At 43.2% G+C, this 19,291-nt stretch overlaps 2 protein-coding genes across 3 annotated transcripts; both read left to right on the plus strand.

Annotated features, from left to right (window-relative positions):
* The first annotated feature begins 1,482 nt into the window (after positions 1-1,482).
* krcp (kelch repeat-containing protein) lies at positions 1,483-7,230 on the plus strand. 2 transcript variants are annotated; one of them, XM_054753688.1, is made up of 13 exons: positions 1,483-1,717; positions 1,980-2,141; positions 2,212-2,290; positions 2,364-2,423; positions 2,501-2,717; positions 2,800-2,898; positions 2,968-3,099; positions 4,740-4,927; positions 4,997-5,193; positions 5,274-5,368; positions 5,461-5,515; positions 5,587-5,684; positions 5,781-7,230. In XM_054753688.1, the coding sequence occupies exons 1-13, from the start codon at positions 1,656-1,658 to the stop codon at positions 5,972-5,974; spliced, it is 1,638 nt and encodes a 545-aa protein (XP_054609663.1). In that variant the 5' UTR covers positions 1,483-1,655; the 3' UTR covers positions 5,975-7,230. The 2 variants fall into 2 exon arrangements, with proteins under 2 accessions (XP_054609663.1, XP_054609664.1); XM_054753689.1 differs by having other exon boundaries at positions 5,274-5,381; positions 5,781-5,925.
* A 1,727-nt stretch (positions 7,231-8,957) lies between these two features.
* LOC129168429 (proteoglycan 4-like) lies at positions 8,958-13,170 on the plus strand. The gene is made up of 11 exons (XM_054753691.1): positions 8,958-9,149; positions 10,081-10,131; positions 10,431-10,829; positions 10,900-10,995; positions 11,074-11,112; positions 11,173-11,202; positions 11,271-11,312; positions 11,382-11,486; positions 11,561-11,585; positions 11,669-11,751; positions 12,401-13,170. Exons 1-11 carry the CDS (start codon positions 9,089-9,091, stop codon positions 12,409-12,411), a joined length of 942 nt encoding a protein of 313 aa, XP_054609666.1. The 5' UTR covers positions 8,958-9,088; the 3' UTR covers positions 12,412-13,170.
* Positions 13,171-19,291: the final 6,121 nt, after the last annotated feature.

The raw sequence follows: 19,291 nt of genomic DNA on the forward strand, positions 1-19,291 counted from the left end.
AATATGGTCAAATGATCATTTATCATTAAATGCATTCACTTGCTAACTTTTCTAGTGTCAATCAAGTAATACAAAACGGAGCTTTTAAAATATAAATGGCACATCGTTTAAATATGAGGTACTGTAATGGGTTTTACTCACTGATCAGTACTTAAAGAATCTGGATACACCATTGGTCAATGACTTGTGAAGCCACGCGGCCGCCATATTACCACTCACAAGAAACACTTCTCGGACGATGACTTATGTGAGAACTTGTGAGTTGTTAAGTCTGTTGTTAGTTTGTTACCCACTCACACTAAATGCGAGGTTAGTCTTCAGACTAACCTCGCACATCAGGTGTGCTTGAGCTTAGTCATAAGGACTCGGGTATGATCATTTTTTAAAATACTGTCGATATCATACCATACCTGAGTCATAACGGCTTTACGTAGGGGGCCGTGGGGGATATGTAAACAAACAACCGCGACTAGACTACTAAATCATTTGCGGTTGCTTGCAAATATAAAAAAATACGTTTTTTTTTTGCTTACGCAAATTTCAAATGAACCCCCATATGGAGACAATGTTTATATATTATTACATATTATATTACATATTATTCCTGTGGTTTTTGTTCAAATATATTTCTATATCAGAAAAGAGGTTATTTCTATTTCATAACACAAACAAAAAAAAATCTGAAAAAAAATCAGCAAAATGTTAAATGATTTTAAAACTTGTCCAAAGTCACTCTCTTTTATGATTCATATTTTGTGCAGACGAGAGCATAGTGAATTGTATGAAAGTAAGAAAAAAAGTAAAGGATCACGACCATGGATTTTAGTGAAAAAAAGGGATGGGATATGCAGTTAAAATGAAAATCTCTTTCTAGAGGAGTAAAACTATGCATTGCTATAGGGGAGTGCTGAGCCACGGTGCACAGTACAATTTTTTCCCAAAGGCAATGAGAATTGAAAGGGGAAAAAGTACATTTAATATAGCCAAAGATAGAGAATAACGTATCAAATCGTTTTTAAGGGACGAGGGTTGCGTTACTTGAAGGAATGGGAGAATCTTCCCATTTTTAATTTAAAATATAGATGTTCTGCAAGCCTCTATATAGTGTACAAAGCCATCTGCTTTGTGCGAATGTTGTCGAGATGCGAGTGGTAAAATGGCGTCTCTTTGGCTTCAGCGGCTTGCACGGGCGGGTGCTACGTATGGCTATCCAGCTATACTGTATTATACAGATCAGTGGTTTTACTGAGTGTCAGGTGCTTGTACGCGTATTTCCTGTGACGTCACGCACTGCTGCCAACCACAGGCTATTGATTGGCTCGAAACTCGGGCGTCCGTGCCTTAGAAAGCGCTCGATTTGCTTACAGGTACTGGCCTTGGCGTGCATTGGAAAGCGGTAGATAGCCGCCCATGCAGACACGGTGTGACACAAAACAAGCGCAAAATTTCTGTCGTCACTTCGCCGCGCGAATATAGGAAAAAAAACCAAGAATCTCTGGCGGCAGACTTCGTCCATCGTTGAAACAGGAGGCTTGTATATTACCGTACATTGTTTATGAGAACGTTGTCGAAACAAACAGGTAGAAAGGGAAGTGGGATAATAATTTTTGTTTTCATTTGATTTCAATTATTCATCACATCGAGAGAAACACAAAATGGAGGGATTTGGAGTTTATGCGGTCTTCGGAGTAGACACACCGCCTCAACGGTTGCTGAGGTACATATTGTTTAAAGACTCAAGTCACAAGTGTTGCCTTTTCATGTGTTTTTCTTATATACGTCTTTTAATATTAGCCAGTGGCTCTACCGCAACGTTTGCAGTAATTTCTATTGAACGGACAGTGGTAAAGATATTTCCATCCATATTAAATTAAAGTGTCAAATACATTTCCACAAACGCATCTCGTTGTGTAGAAATGTTTCACAGAAGGAAAGCTGGCACTATACCATTTCTTCACGCTGTTTTTTTTTTTTGTCAGCGGTGAAGGGCCGCACCGTGTGTCAGTTGCAGTTCCCGCGACTGTCCACCAAGTGGTGCTGTTTAGCAGCGGACCATGGCGGGACAGAATCTGCGTCAACGCGGACCTCTATGATGCTCAGCAGACCCCCATCACAATCGGCAAACTGACTCCTTATAACAGGTTCGTCCACTAAGAGTCTAACAGAGAGACTGATGACACCCAAGAGGCCTCATTCATGTCATTCCTACAGATGTCTGTCATGGGAGCAGTGGGATGAGGAGACATGGACAAACGGGGTCACTCTGCATGTCACTCTGGAAGGACAGATGGTAAGTCATTATAAAACAAACATTGAATCACAGTAGACAAGTTGACATTATTAAAACATATGTTTTTTTCCAGGTAAGAAATAATTTGGTAGAACCAGCAGTCATCTTGGCCGTCAAGGAACACACGCCGAAAGTAATTCATCATCTAATTTGTAAAATTACTTGTTTAGGATCCACTCAAGCACAGATTGTATGTGTTGATGCTCCCAGTATGCCGTGGCTGCCCATGCACACCATGAGCTCAACAGCAAGAAGAAGAGAAAGCGAGCGGACAGAGACAAGGATGCAAAGCTGGCAGCGGAGGAGGAGAACGTGTGTCCCAACAGCACCCTGGACCAAACGACACCTGTTCGAAAAGTCAAGGGTCACGCCAAAGGAACCCAGAAGCTCTCCTCTGACAGCGTAGTTGCGGCCAAGGGTAAAGCAGGTAAGACCGCCATATGCTCCAGTTGGAGATCACATGACTTTCATCTTGTCTTCAAAACACAAAGACGTCTTTGTCCCTGCAGCTAACAGCTCGCGAGATGTGCAAGGTAATGTGGGAAGGACACCACCCCAAAGCGGGGCCAGGTCCAAGAGCAGGCTGGTCAAGACTCCCACATACACTTGTAAGATATTTAATGTTAAAAATACACAACGCAAGCCAGTCTGCTAACTCTTCCATCATGGGCCTGCAGCATCACTGGGGAACCCCTCTGGACGATGGGGGCAAACGCTGTGTCCCATTGATGCCCAGACTGCTATCTTGATTGGAGGACAAGGAGCCAGGATGCAGTTCTGCAAAGATCCCATGTGGAAGCTCTGCACGGGTCAGTCAGGTGTTTGAAAGTCCGCTACAAGGTGTCTATTCTTAGGCTGACACTTACACTTAACATTTTGAGTGCCTAAGTGTGCTCACTCTGAGAAGAACAGCAAAATGCAGTACGCGGAAGTTGCACCAAATACACCCCAAATGAACATTGAATGCACCACCGTCAATCGTTGCCATTTTGGCTAGGTAGCATAAGGGAAGGGACTAACTTGAATGGCTGCAATTCACAATTTAAAAGGAGAGAAGAAAAGGAAGTGGACAACTATTGCGGTCATCATTTTAGAAAGATGTACACAGTACCTGTATACTGTACATAGTAGGCGTGGGCTGGTTACAGGTTTCAAGGTATATCACAGTATGAATAAGTCACTGTTTGAAAACCACAAAAATATTCCGTCATACCGTTCCTGCATCGTGAGAGAAAGTGGAGGTCCAGTGCGGCCACTATGTAGTAATACTTTGTCACATCCTGTGTTATTCCACGAAGTTGGAACTGGGCTTTGGTGTGTTGAAACCACGGGCATGGGCACGTTAGCTGCCTCGTTAGCATCATGTGCCGCTGGTACACCCTGTTCGGCTTCGGCTGCACTGTTCTCACCGTTGTCTGTCGACATATTACTCACGCCGAGGGTCACCAAATGTGTAGATATGATTCAGAACGAGACAGGAGTCGATAAGTGGTATAAACCGTTTACTCGCCACTGAACAACAAGCAACACCACCTTGTAACGACTCATTGCTACAACAATCACATGACCCGGAAGCCATAGTGAAACCTGGTGAATATTTTAACTATATTGTGGGTCACCACACAAGCACATTAGTCAAAACTTAGCGAATACACGATCCAGAAGCTCCAAAACACTCTTGTGGACAAGTTGTGACAGGCACAACAGCACAACATTATTTTTTTTGTTTATCTTGGGACTTTCTTGCGCCACTTAGTGATTGATTTCAACGTATATCACGGTATGAAAAAGTCACGGTTTCAAAACCTCTAAAATTGTGCTCCATATCAACCGTTTCTACTACATGAGAGACAGCGGAGGTCCAGTGCGGCCACTACGTGGAAGTACTTTGTCACGTCCTGTTGTTATTCCTCACAATCGGAAGTGGACTTTGGTGTGTTGCCGAAAGTCGTTAGCTACATTGTTAGCATTGAGTGACGCCAGTGTCGTACCAAAGTAGGGCTGAATCCCAATTCTACCCCTTCGTCTTACCCCTTAAAACTGAGAGCCAGAATCTCATACCAGCCCATGCCTAGTTGCAGGATTAGCCACAGTAGACTGCATTAAGAACTGCATTTTATTTATTTATTTAGAAATAATTGAGTTATTTTTAATTTATTTTAAATATATATGTTCCACTTCCTTCATGTACTATTTGTTGTTGAAAAATGAAAGGTTTTAGTCTCTTCTTTTCAATAAAGATCTTTCTAAGTAATCTAACACATTTTAGAGCTGTAATTATAATATCGAATCGTGAAACAGTGATATTTTTGCCTCAGGCTATCATACCGTCAGAATCTCATACCGGCCCATGCCGCATACAAATAACATATTATAAATATTAAAGTGTACTGATGGAAGTATTTCATTTTAGACACGTTAACCTTTGAGCCGGTTTTCTGTCCAACAGAGGACATGTCCTGGGTGGCGGCCGAGACGCTGGCACAAGGTCCCACTCCTGAGTCCAGGATTGGCCACTCGTCCGTCTACGACCCGGACTCAAAGCGGATCTTCGTGTTTGGAGGCTCTAAGAACAAGAAGTGGTTCAATGACGTCCACATTCTTGACACGCAGAGCTGGAAGTGGACCATGGTGGAGGTGTGTGGTTAGTTTGGTCCTAATCCAAGTGAAGAGTGTTCTAGTGCCCACCTTTATTCTCACCCTCAGGCCCAAGGTAAGGTCCCCCCACTGGCTTACCACAGCTGTAGCATGTTTCGGGGGGAACTCTTCGTCCTGGGAGGTGTCTTCCCTCGGCCCAACCCGGAGCCGGATGGCTGCAGCGACTCTTTGTACATCTTTGACCCCCAGCTGTCCATCTGGTACCAGCCCATCGTCATTGGTGACACCCCCTCACCCCGCTCTGGGTAAGGCTGCTGCAACTGGCGCATTGGTTGATCAAACCCTTCCATCGACCTCACTGTTTTTTTTGTTATTTGTGTTTCAGTCACTCTGCATGTGTGATGCAGGAGGGGAGGATATACATATTTGGTGGGTGGGACACCCCTGTGTGCTACAACGACATGTTTGTGTTGGACCTTGGTGAGGACGTGACGTGAGGACATATCCACGTCATTGAATGCACCATAAGAAATTATCGTATAATGATAAACAGTGAACTTGTTTTTTTATAGGTCTGATGGAGTTTTCTACTGTGCAGACAAGTGGAAAAGCCCCTTCCCCGAGATGGTAAACCAGACTGAACTCTTTTGATGCACTTGCACAGATTCACACACCTACTATTGATGTGTGTGTCACAGCTGGCATGGCAGCGCAGTCCTCTCCAATACAAAGTTCTTGATCTACGGTGGCTACAACGGAAACAATGCTCTCAGCGACGCGTTCATCTTTGACACAGGTGAGAGGTTTTTCACGATTGGTACGGCTCTTGTGCCTTAATTGACTGGATCAATTCTCAATCAGTACAACAACTGTCCGTGTTTGCTGCCGTCAGATACAAACATTTGGATGGAAGTGACGCTCCCACAGCTGTCTGTGCCCAGGGCAGGTCACTCCATCATTGCCATGGAAATGGGCCAGGTCTCAGGGAGCACAACTCTGCTGGTGTTTGGAGGCGGAGACAACGAGGGCACGTTTTACGCTGACGTGGCCACCATCAGTGTAGAGGAGCTGCTTGCTCTCCTTTGACAGTTTGATGTGAAGCTTGTTGTTTTTATTTATAGGCATATACAGTAATCCCTCGTTTATCGCGGTTATCGTAAATGTTTCCAGACCCGACCATGATAAGAATTTCCGCTAAGTAGAATTCTTTCTTTATAAATGCAGTATTTTCCTAGTTAGAGTATTAGAAAAACCTGTTTACAACCTTTTAAATACAGTACAAGTTTTAACATTTTAGCGCCCTCTGGACATGAAATACCACACATCACTTTCATATTACCCAATAAAGTATTTATAATCAGAGGAAATAAGCCTTATAAGATATAAGTAAAACTCGTGCTCGTGTGTGTGTTGCAATAAATGTGTTTCCCGTCAGGAAGTGACATTGGGGGGGTTCAGCGTTGAGTTTCCGCTGGATTACGGCCGCAACAGTAGCCCAAGTAATCCATCCATCCACCCATTTTCTATGCCGCTTCTCATTAGGGTCGCGGGGGCATGCTGGAGCCTATCCCAGCTGACTTCGGGCGACAGGCGGGGTACACCCTGGACTGGTCACCAGCCAATCGCAGGGCACATATAGACAAACAACCATTCATACTCACATTCATACCTATGGACAATTTAGAGTCACCAATTAACCTAACATGCATGTTTTTGGAATGTGGGAGGAAACCGGAGTACCCGGAGAAAACCCACCCACGCACGCACGGGGAGAACATGAAAACTCCACACAGAAATGCCCAAGGGAGAATCGAACCCAGGTCTTCCCGATCTCCTGACTGTGGCCCATGTTATTATCGTGATTATTATTCTTATGTTATCGTGCCTGTTGTGAGACCATTCAAACCTGCAATTGCACCGTCTGGCACTTGTATGTTTCACCTATCACAATTTGAATGCATCTTCTTAATGGGTTATTTTAGTTCATTTAGCCATTTTTATGTTTGAAAATGCTTCATTTAGGCAAAAAATACATAAAATGTGCTTAAATATGAAGACCTTTTGTACTTACCATAATTCAACCTCAGAACAGCATGATTTTGGAAAACCACAAGTGTGAAGCCGTGAAATTCAAACTGCGATGTAGTGAGGGACTACTGTATACTCTTCATTTTTATTTTCAGATTTTCCTTCTTTTTGTATAATTTTTTGTGTTTTTAGATTTCAATTGGGCATTTTGTATATACGTACATATAGAAAAATAAAAAAACATGTATTTTGTAGTGCATGGCAGAAATAAATTGTGTGTATTTTAAGCACAATACGGTTTGCTCTTCAATAAAGTCTACATACAGATGAATTCACTTTTATTGCAGCAAATCCTAAATTCCTTAAAATGCACATTGAGAGAAAAGGGAGCTAACAAAAGCCCACACGAGCAAGCACAGGGTTCTGAACAAAACAAACCCACAAAAAGCAGCAGGCCCAGACAACATCTCAGGCCGAGCTCATCAGAGCTGGTTGATGTGCTTGCTGACATATTTAAACCTGTCGCTTGCACAAGCATCTGTACCGACCTGCTTTAAGTCCACCACCATAGTGCCCGTACCCAAGAAGAGCAACGTGACCTGCTTGAATGACTATCGCCCTATAGCACTCACTCCTATTGTTATGAAGTGCTTTGAAAGAATAGTCATGACCCACATCAAAAAGAGCATCCCGGCAACTGTGGACCCTCTACAGTTTGCATATCGCCAGAACCGGTCCACGGATGATGCAGTCAACACTGCCATCCACACAGCCCTTTCTCACCTACAGGGCCAGGACACATACGTCAGAATGCTATTTATAGACTATAGCTCTGCTTTTAATACAGTCAGCCCCCACAAACTCACAAATAAGCTCCTCACACTTGGCCTGTCTCCCTCCCTCTGTAACTGGGTGTTTAACTTTCTCACAGGCAGACCCCAGTCAGTCAGAGTCCACAATCGCACATCCAGCTCAAAAATTGTGAGCACTGGGACCCCACAGGGGTGTGTGCTGAGTCCACTCCTCTACACGCTCTTCACCTACGATTGCGTGGCCTCCCAGAACAACACCAGCATCATTAAATTTGCGGATGACACTACAGTCATCGGACTGATCACTGGTGGTGTTGAAACATACAGAAGAGAGGTGGCGGACCTCATAGCTTGGTGTCGTGATAACAATCTCCTCAATACAGATAAGACTAAAGAGATGATCATCGACCCAAGAACAAGGGAAAAGGAGCCGCATAGACCCCTGTTTATTGATGAGACTGAGGTGGAGAGGGTGAAAACCTTCAAGTTCCTTGGCACACACATCAACGAGGACCTCACCTGGTCTCACAACACCCAACAAAAAACACAAGAAAATGAACAAGAACAGAAGAAACATTAATACCAATAAATTAAGCAACAACAGAAGAAACATTAATACAAATACATAAGTAAATAAATAAAAGTGTTATGAGTGTGTGCGTGTGTTGTGTGCGGCGTGTGTGAGTGCTTCGTTGAAAAGCCTGATGGCCTGTGGGTAAAAGCTGTTTGCCAGCCTTGTGGTCCTGGACTTCAAACTCCTGACGGTAGGAGTGTGAATACTTAGTGTTGTGGATGTGTGCTGTCCTTGATGAGGTTGTTTTCTTTTTCATTTTCTTGTGTTTTCTTTCTTCTTTTTTTGGGAGAATGAACAGAATAAGAATTTCATTGCATAGCATAACGACCTGTTTTACTGTGCATATGACAACAAAACTCTTGAATCTTGAATCTTGAATCACAGTGGTGGAGCGCACAACTTCAAAGCCATCCAGTTACTATCCATGATGTGTTGTCATCTTCCAGTTCCTTTAATTCTGAACCAGTCCAAATCCTGTAAGTATACCCTCACATTCAAATTTGAGTTGCTCAGAGCATTTATGTATAAACGGAGGTGACTGACCTTTCCAATGTCTGCCAACTTGTAACGTGACGTCATAGAAAATACTATTCTACCTCATCCACCAACTCACAAGTCCAGCTGAACAGATCTTGCTGGTCTCTACAGCCGCCCACTGCTTTACGTCAGGATGGGAGAGGAAGGAAGGAAGTGCCGAAATAAGCATCAGTGGCGGCGCACCCCAGTTTGAAACAACATTTTTCCTCCACGGACAACTCGGGAGAGAATCACAGGACCGCACTCACCATGAAGACCATCAGGCTTCTTTTTGTCCTCCTCCTAGCATCAGTGCACATCTTCACTCCAGGTAGTAGAAGCTTTTTCATTCTAATTCAATGTTGTTAAATTCCACTGATTGTTGTAGCCCTTCTACACACTTATTTGTCGTATATAAATTACCCTAATTAAATAGCTTTTTCTGGGAAATTGAGCTGTAAGTAAGTCTTTGGAGTGGTTGGTCATGTCGCTTTGACAAACTTCAGAAAAAGGCTTGCACTTTGAAAGATCAAAGACGTTTCCTCCCATCCCGCCTCTCAGATAAGCTGTGTTTGTGCATGCGTTCCTTCAATTGTCAGCTACTTGCATAAAAAAAAAAAAAAATCTAATCAAACCTCCAGCCGGCAGCAGAAGCACGCAAATAAGACATCTCATGGGACACAGCGACAATGGCTTGACGCAAAGTGTTTCTTGATGTTTTTGTTTATCTTCCAAGAAAGCCTTTATCTGCTCTGTGCTGGCCTGCTAGGTGATCCACCAGTTGATAACCAGTGAAAGCCAAAGTCCGCTGCTCTCACAGGGGCCACATCATCATTGTCCTGGAACCAAAAATGTGCTTCCAGCTGTAAAGATCTGGGGGAAACACCCTTTGTCCTGCTGCTCTGTGGAGACAAGAAAGGGAAAAAAAGAAGTCATGGCAAAGCCAGACACACATTTGGACTTAAAAATGCAATACAAACAAGACACCGTGGTGGTGTCATCATCACAGCTGACAAGTGTGAGGACTGTCAGTGTGGGTTCAAGAGCCAGGGCGCAACAATAGCATACAAGACACGATGCTGCTTCAGTCTGCAGAGGATGCCCATTATTTTGACACTGGGGGGCTCACACACCCTTAAAGCCGTCCCCAAACAACAAAAGTGTAACCGTATGCTTAAAATAGAGTAATAGTAATAGAGTCGACACAGTTTCGGGGGGACAATATTGGATAATATTGTGACTGTTGTGCCTCTGCTCCAAAGTGTCAGCAGCTGAAACAGACGACAAGCAGGAGGGAACTACAAGCCACCACAGTGAGTCAAGATGTTGCACATACAGTATTTGCATCAAATGCAACAATCCATGGAGAGCCAAAGATTTTGCCTTAACAGAATGTCGATGTATTGATTTAACAAGATTTTATTTTTACTTTGATATGTAATGTTTTTACTCTTGTAGTTTTCACTAAGTTAAACAGGTTAACCAAAATATTGGGAACATCTTGTATGCAGAAAGTGCTTGCGCTCTACTGCCTGCTATTCTAGTTTGTTGTACCAAATCAAGTGTGCATTGACTGTCGTTCGCCTGGCTGTGCATGCTCAAATGAGAGCAGCACCTGAAGCTGCAGAACCTGCACCACCTGCGGGACCCGCGCCACCTGCAGAACCCGTGCCCCCAGCGGAGCCCGCGTCCCCAGCGGAGCCCGCGCCACCAGCTGAGCCCGCACCGCCAGCGGAGCCCGCGCCACCAGCTGAGCCCGCACCACCAGAGGAGCCCGCACCACCAGAGGAGCCCGCACCACCAGCGGAGCCCGCGCCGCCAGCGGAGCCCGCGCCGCCAGCGGAGCCCGCGCCGCCAGCGGAGCCCGCACCACCAGCGGAAGCTACACCACCAGCAGAAACTGCAGCACCTGGACCTGCAGCACCTGGTAATGCATCGCAGCCTACAACACCACAGCCTGCAACAGCAGCAACAGGCCAACCCACAGTAGCGCCTCCACAACTTGAGAACAGTGAGTGTGTTAAAGGCTGAATAGAATACTGCTACTCCCACCGGTTTTTTGACAAACACACATCTCTCAGCAAAAACGGAGCCGCCAGTCCCGACAATGGAGAAGACCCAGTCACCAAAAGCCCAAAATGACTCCAACACAGACACTGCGAGCAACAAGACTCAAGGTAACAGAGGCAAGATGATTGGAATGTTTGTGTCCTCCCGGCTTCTGCCTAAATGATGTGAAATTTGGGTGTTGTCAGGCCTAAACGACACCATGGTTCCTTTGCAGCCTGACAAAGGTACGTTCTAAACGTTTTCATGCAAGAATGCATGGAAGTGATTTAATGTTATGTTTTCAGAGACCGGCCAGACCACAGAGAAGAGCCCTGGTAAGTCACATTGTTAGGATTTCCCATCATGAATCAGTGTCAAGCAGCTGATCACATTATTTTGAAAGGTCCTCAGAAGGGCAGCAGTGACAAGGAGCCTGCCAAAGCAGGTAACCCACTCAGCTGCGCTGGACTGGGCTGCAGGTGCATGATGGAAAAATGACTTTTGGATGTTTCAGGGACAGACAAAAGGCTTTGGTGGGTTTTGCTTCCCATCCTGCTAGTTGCCGCCGCCGCAGCCATTGTCCTCAAGTTCAAATGCAAGAAGGTCCACGACCACACAGGTATGAACATTACACACACACAAGCTGATATAGATTTGGGATCACCTATGTATCATTTTGTATTTCTTTAACAGAGACTATTGATACCGGAACTGAGAAGTAAGTTGTCACTGTGAAGGCTTGCCTTGTGTCTCAAATGTCCGCTGACAACCAATCACGTGTCCTCCCCTGTGTGTCCTTAGCGCATCTTTCCAGAGCCGCCCCGAAAGCACCAAAGATGGCGTCATGCTCCTCGGTGTGAAGTCATCAGGCAGCGAGGAGAACGGTGAGCATTCTTCTGTCTGTTTCCTGCTGGAGTTGGCATGCTTCCTCCTCTCTAGCTGGCGACGCAGGAAGTCGCAGGCTTTTAATATCTCATTGTGCTGCACGCGGGCCTCGGCTGGGACCGCCACAGAAGGTGTTTCCTGTGATTTGGAGCAGACGCCCTCCAACCAGCAGCAGGGCCTAAACGATAGCCACTTCCTTTCATAAACACTGATTATTTGGGACTGCGACTATTGTGCGCCTTCCAAATGTCAGTGTGGCCTAGACGTGGAGAGCGTGCGTGCGGGGGGCGGTATGTGCACGTGCATGTGAACACTTGACATGGCCTTGAGCTTTGGAGGGAAGCTGAGTCATTTTGTAGGAATTCTGCAGCGGAAGAAAATGTTTATGCTGCTGCTACCTGTTGAGTTTCTGTGAAAATCCTTTTCGGAAATCAGCAAAAATGAACTCTAGCCACGTATAAAATAGTGTTTTATTACACACAATCGACACGACACACGAGTAATGTGGTTAAATTATTTTCTTAATTCAGCAAACTTGTTTTCACATTTGTAGACGCCCCCTTTTGCATTTGCAGCAGCGCCTCCTAGTGTTCAACTCTGCTGGAAGCTACACAAGCGTATCATCACATTGATGTGTTTTCTTCCCAGCTGCAAGATAAAACGAAGAGGCTATATCAAGATGAAGTGGATCTGTCTCTTGGCCATTGTCTTAATAACCTTTTCATGTTTATGATGCAGGAAATGGTGCAGTGTGGCTTTGTATATGTATTTCAATGCAGTGAGCTCAAGTGAAAAAGAATAGAACTTACGTAGTGAGCTTACCCTCAGACAAAGTTGCTAATACTATGAAATCTGAAGTGAATTTGATCAGTATTACGTGTTTAAGGACAAGCCTAAATAGAGCTGTTCACACCTCTGACCTCAAATGCGTTGCTTCTTTCATGACATCAGGGTTGTCCAAACTAATTCCCGAGGGCCGCATACGGAGAAATTAAATGATGCCATACATTTTGTATAAATGTTTGCCAAAGTGAATCCATGGAAGTCAATGTATGCTAAGCTATCTCACCAAAAGATATTAGCTTTGTGTTATAGCTGACAAAACAAGTTAAATAATGAATGATTAGTAATGAATTCATTTTATTTGTGCAGTACGGTGAGGGCCAATTAAACAAAACAACAAAAAAAACAAAAAAAAAATAGCTGCGGACTGAAAATAATTTTTTGCACACATCTGAATAAGGACTGCAGGTTGCTTTGTAACTGTTGTCAAGAAAACATATACTCACACACCAAATCCATGCTAGTGTTATAGATGACTGAGTAGCAAATATATCACTTGTGCAGTCTAAATGCATTCAAAGGAAGTTTCAGTGTCTATTTTGTTGTGGACCTCAAATAAATCACTGCGAAATTTAGACTGTGTGCGTGTACTGTGTGCATGTGTGCATGTGTAAACATAACTATGTCTGGAATATGCCCATTTTTACTGTATTTAACAGAAAGATCAATGACAGGACAGTTATATATATTTGTATGTATAAACAGCTCCAAATGAAGTCAACACTAGTCTCTTTAATAGTAGCAGAACATTTGGATCACACTTTAAACGTGCTGTGAGCACTGAGGGATCACGTAATTAAAGGTAAATGTACTTGTTTCCAGTGTACTTTCCAGCATACTTAAATGTAGTAAATTGTACATCCGAACTGTGAGTGATGAAAATATCCACTTCATGTTTTTCTTTGTCTTTCTGTTTTTTTCCGTACCCACATACATACACACGCATCCCTGAATGTCCCTGAATGCATCTCGCGTTCTTGTACTGAGAAAGAGGAAGTGTCGTTCCCAGGATGAAAGGACTCGTGACGTGTGTGAGCTGGAGATACATACAGTATATGATGATGACGTGTGTTCAGGTCGGAATGAAGTTCTAAACGAGCGTCAGAGTCTGTGACTGTGTGTGTGTGGGGGGGGGGCGCTCCACTGTGCTCCCGTCTGCCATCATAATGGAGAGGCGTGCTTGCTCTGGTGCGCATGCGTTAATTACATAATGATAATGAAACGAATTATAAACACCAGGGCAGTCAAAAATAAATAAATAAACACACACTGGGGGCCGCAGGGAGGCTAAGGGGTTAGCATGCTGGCCACACAGTCAGGAGATTGGAAAGATCTAGGTTTGAATGTCTGGTTTGCATGTTTGCATGCTCTCCCCGTGCATGAGTGGGTTTTCTCCGAGTAAACATCTTCCCATATTCCAAAAATATGCATGTTAGGTTAATTAGTGACTCTAAATTGTGCGATTGGCTGGCGACCAGTCCAGGGTGTACTCCGCCTCTCGCCCGAAGTCAGCTGGGATAGGCTCCAGCATACCCGCAACCCTAGTGAGGATAAGCAGTATAGAAAATGGATGGATGTATACACTACTAGTCAGGTTTTTGAACACTGCCATTTTTCTGTAGGGAAAACCTCTCTTCCATTTTTAATTACCTTGTTCTTGCCATTTTTGCAGCAACACATTACTTTCTGCACTACAATACTGTTCAACTGTTGATCACAAGGGTATAGTCCCACTGTGTGTTGCAAACACTGCTTTTATGCAGACAGAGAGGGTAGTAAGTACAGCGGTACGAACCAGAAATAAAATGCAGTATGAAATATTAAAATGAATGTGTCGCAGATGTAAATGTCATAAGAGTCCTTGCAAGAGTCCTCACTTCTTATATTACAACATTTGCTGGCGGAATAAACAATCTGAGGCGCCAATCAACTGTATTAAAACACTTGTTTTCTTATAAAAAGGAAAGAAATGTAAAAAGTCGCAACAAAACATGTCACACGCATAACACTGCCATCTAGTGGTCACAACGAGATACAGCAGATTAAGATATTTCATAAATTTATATCACCAAAAACGAAAGTTGTTGCTCCAATGTATTTATTTTTCAAACGGGTAAGTGATAATATGTCGAAGTTGTGCAGTGTTGAGCGTTGATTAATCAAAGGACTAGTAGGGTATAGTTTTTTCTAATAATCAGTTTTAACTTGCGCATTCACACGCTGCATGCTGGCATGCCAGCGGTCCTTCCTCGCTGTATTGGCGGCGACGGTGTTGCTTTGAGCAGTCGTAATCTTTTGGGAACTCCTCATAACGCTCCGTGAGACGTAGTCATTTTTTGTGAAATACACAGACTGGGATCGCTTCACTTTTCAGCTGAAGTAGAATAGTGTGACGTAGAATGCCCCCTTTTCACGTGAACGCGCACTTAGCACAAAGCCGAAAACCGGACTTGACAAAGTAAAAGTTGATAACCACCGTCACGGGACCAATTAAGTCTGTTTTGTCAAGTTGCGTCTTGAGCACAAAGCTTGGGTTTGTGGAGCCTCTTTTGCCGTACACCCCCTTGGTCTCCTCTTCATAAGCCAGTGTTTATTGCAGAGGCTGTTGACGTACGAGTGAGATTTAGGTGGCCAATGTGAAAACTCTCACTCGGTGTCATTGCTTGATCTATAGCAAAATTCACCAAGTCAGTAAAGTGTGTCACATAAAAAAGGAGTTCAACCGTCTTAATACAAGGGGGGAAAAAGAGTTTTCCACTCGTGACCTCCATCCTGAACTTGTTCATGTGCTGTGTTATTGAGACGGAGACCATCTGTGACCTTTGTAACGCGACTCCAGCCAGGAGCTTTTGAATGCAGGCACATGACCACAAACGGGAGCTGGCTCTGCCCGGCGAGAGGGGTCATCACACACGAGTATGATGCCTCGCCAGCTTTGGCCTTCACGATGCCTGCCAGGAGATTCCCTCCTCCACATGCCGCCTCAATAAATATCTATCTCTCTTGTTGCTAAAGTAACTGCATTCAGCTGCACATTTACAACTTTGTTTCTTTTACTTGAGTAGAAAGCTACTTCTCATCACAACAGCAGCTCATGGCAAGAAGGCAAAGGTCATATGCAGGGATGCCTCACGTTGCTGACCCACTTGACTCTCCACCTTGCACCAAAAAAAAAGGTTTATGCATGAGCAACTTGTGATCAACTGATTTTTAAAGAGGCTGAACATCTCCTATGGTTAACGATGCAAGTCAAACATGTTCACAAAGTGGAGCAGCACAGCAAGTCCAAAGTGTACATTTTTATTCTCTCTGTTTATTTGCACGATGCATACTTAAAATGGCTTGTTAAGATTTTATGACCAGTGGTAAAATAGGTCATTGCCATGAGCTTGTATAGCCAGCGTGCATTTAGGTTAATCACCACTTCATTAAATACATTATTTCAAGATTTTAAAAAATTCTATTACGTTGTAGTGATTTAGATCAGGGGTCTCAAACTCAACTTCCCTGGGGGCCGCTGGAGCTAGAGTCTCACTCCGGGATCACGTTTCAACCAAGTGACTAACTTGGGCCACCAGAAGCTCTCCCAAACCTGAGGTGTGGTCGGCCATAAGTGATAAGAAAATACAGTAGTACCTCGCATAACGTAAAACTCCTTTTACGTCAATTCCACTAAACGTGAAGAATTTATGTAAAGTTTTTGCATCGTATTACAGAAGAAATTCCATATAACATAAAGCGTCAAGTCAGTGCAAGACTTTTTTTTTTCAATCAACTTTATTAATGCCTCAAGTCGGTGCAAGTTCAGACTAACACTTGGTGACGCCTTCTGACGGATCACGCTCTCATTGGCTGATTATCGGGGCACCGCCTACGCTATACAGCACGTACGTGAGTTTGTGTGAGAGACAGGCTTGTCCCTTCAAACTCCTTCCTCTTCGTAGTCCCCCTGAAACTAACTTAAACAATTAAGTTAAGTTACAAATTACAATTTTGCACACACCATTATCGTGTAGTGCGTGTGCGTTTGTCTGTGAGACCAGATGACTCTTAGACTCTTTGAGTCGCGTTTCGACTCAGGCTAATCCTCCTCCTCCTTCCTGCCGCCACTTGCGCTCCTGATCAAGACATCTCGTGAACGGTAGGATTGTTTTTGTTTTTTAGTTTTACTCATTTACAGTAATCTTATTTATTACCTTATTTTATATTGGAATGTTACTTTACTATGTTTATGCTAATGTTTTCTTTTATTTTTCCACAATATTTGGTGGATTTTGAATATTTTGAAGTGCCAAAGGGGTGAGTTTGGGAAGATCTTGGAATGGATTAAGCTATTTACATGTAATTTACGCTTCGTATAACATAAACCCCATAACATAAAGGTTCTCAGAACGGATTATTTATGTTTTAGGGGCGTCTACTGTATTCAAATATGAGTTGTAATTGTTGCTGTTGAGTTGCACAAAAGATGATCTGGCTCTTCAAGTTGCTTGTAGAGAGTTGCTCTTCATTTGTATAAGTAGCCAAAACGGAACTTGGAAGGAGGTCGTTACTTAACGTAAGAGTCTGATTCACTCAATAAATAACACTGCAACCATCACACAGCAACCGATGCCAAGTTGTTGTGTGTTGGGGAAGTATGCGAGTGAGCTTCCCAGCATGCCTTGTGTTTGTTGAATTGCAACTGTTTTACATGTTGCTAGTGGTGTAAATATACATCACATATGTGGTTGATTTACTGCTATTTTATGGTCGTTGGTTGATCGCACCTTGAGTGAGCGTGTTACTGTAGTATATAATCATATTCTGGTTCTTTGAACTGTCGTACTTGCTACTCCTGCGACTGGAATAATGAAAGTAAGTTAAGAATTTACTCACATTATGTCGTGTGGGATTAAAACTTGCTACAAAGTTAAATATTGCACATAAGATGAAGTCTGAATATGTTAGCTGTTTAACTCGATACAATAAATGTTGCATTTTTTGTGGAAATAAGCTAAGTATAAAATGTTAAGTGCAAGCAAATAAAAATGTCCTTTTGAAGAGAAAAAAAAACATTGGTCAAACATAATTTTTTGTGAAAGTCACAAAAAAAATATTGAATGCGAACCGTTGCGACACAGCTCTTCATGAAGAATATACTCTACATGCACTGCAAAGGCTGCAAGACATTTTGCCGGTTGTCGGCACGTGACGGTAGGAAAACACATCAGATTCAATGGCCCTCAGCCAGCAGAGCTGCTCGGGGTAAGATCCAATTACTGGGAGAACATGTGTGGTTGTTAATGGGGGCTCAAAGCGCTGACCAGCAACAACTGACATACCTGCCAAAGGTACGCACATGCAGAGATGGTAAGTCGAGACGTGTTGGCTCCTGAAGATCCCCAAGGAGCTTTCTAGGAGGAAATTGCACACTATTAGTTTTGTTGTGCTCAATAGAATGACCTGGCTGTGCAAGATAAACATGCAATAAACACCGTGAGTTAATAGCTCATATGCTTGAGTGTTTCAAAAGAATGTTCTTGCCAAGTGGATAGAGATGAACTGCAGGCTGATAAACATAGTGGAAGCCTGCCAAAGGTGTTGCAAACTGCGTCCAAAGGCTCATCATCCGGGCAGGACTTACAGTGAGGACCTCAATCAGCAAGATGTACGACGGCGAACAGAAAAGCAAACTGAAGGCGAAGGATTTGCCCAACTGGAACAATGTTATTTCTGATGTGCTAACTTACAGCACTGTGACTGATGGATATGTCTTATTTATTTGATTTTATTGGAAGCAGAGGGAAAGCAACAAGTTCAGCACTTAGGACTAGTGTCAAATAAAGCAAAATGTAAATGGCTTGAACTGCATCTGTTCAAGTTTGTTAAAAAACAAAAATTACGGAATAAAACGTCTTTTTTGTTATACTGTATGTCAATCTTTTGATCTGCCACAATAATGTAATGAATTTAAATGAAAATACCTCAAAGTAAGGGCTTTTTAAATCTGATTATGTTGGAGAGATTAATTAGATCAGTTAATTACAGATCATAATGAATTAATTCGATTTAAAAATACTGTATATATATCTTGACAGCACACATTCTGATACATACAGTATTTATTATATCACAGGGTGGGCCATAGGTTTCCATACATAGGAAAAATATTCATTTATGTTGGACAACCATTTTTATTTATATGATGTATATGATTACCATTGTTTCGAAAACACATTAATACGTGTTGATGAACTTGCATGAGCACAGTTGAAGTTATGCTTGTAATGGCGTTGGTGATACCTTCCTTGAGATGACTGAGATGTCTCGCATCTTCACCTGATACACCAAGGGGAGAGATCTGGGGGTCTGATTTGAAACATAAAAAAATGTACATTTTCATGAAAACTTATGGCCCTTTGTATACACACACACACACACACACACACACACACAGTATATATCAAATCATAAATACTCTGTATATTCAGTTTTCCTACACGTGTGTGTGTGTGTGTATATGCTTCTGCTTAGTCACGTTTTATTATCAAGGTCGATTCCCCAGGTTTATTGACAGATCCTGCCAAAGCAGTCAACCTATTCTCACCAGCTATTGGCCAACTATTTGATCCAAAACTTTATTGAACGGCCCATGCGGACAAGCGAGAAAGGCTCACTCTGATTGGTCAAGCCCCCATGTCAGCTGACGACACT

This window comes from Dunckerocampus dactyliophorus, chromosome 15, assembly GCF_027744805.1.
Source record: "Dunckerocampus dactyliophorus isolate RoL2022-P2 chromosome 15, RoL_Ddac_1.1, whole genome shotgun sequence".
Lineage (NCBI taxonomy): Eukaryota > Metazoa > Chordata > Actinopteri > Syngnathiformes > Syngnathidae > Dunckerocampus > Dunckerocampus dactyliophorus.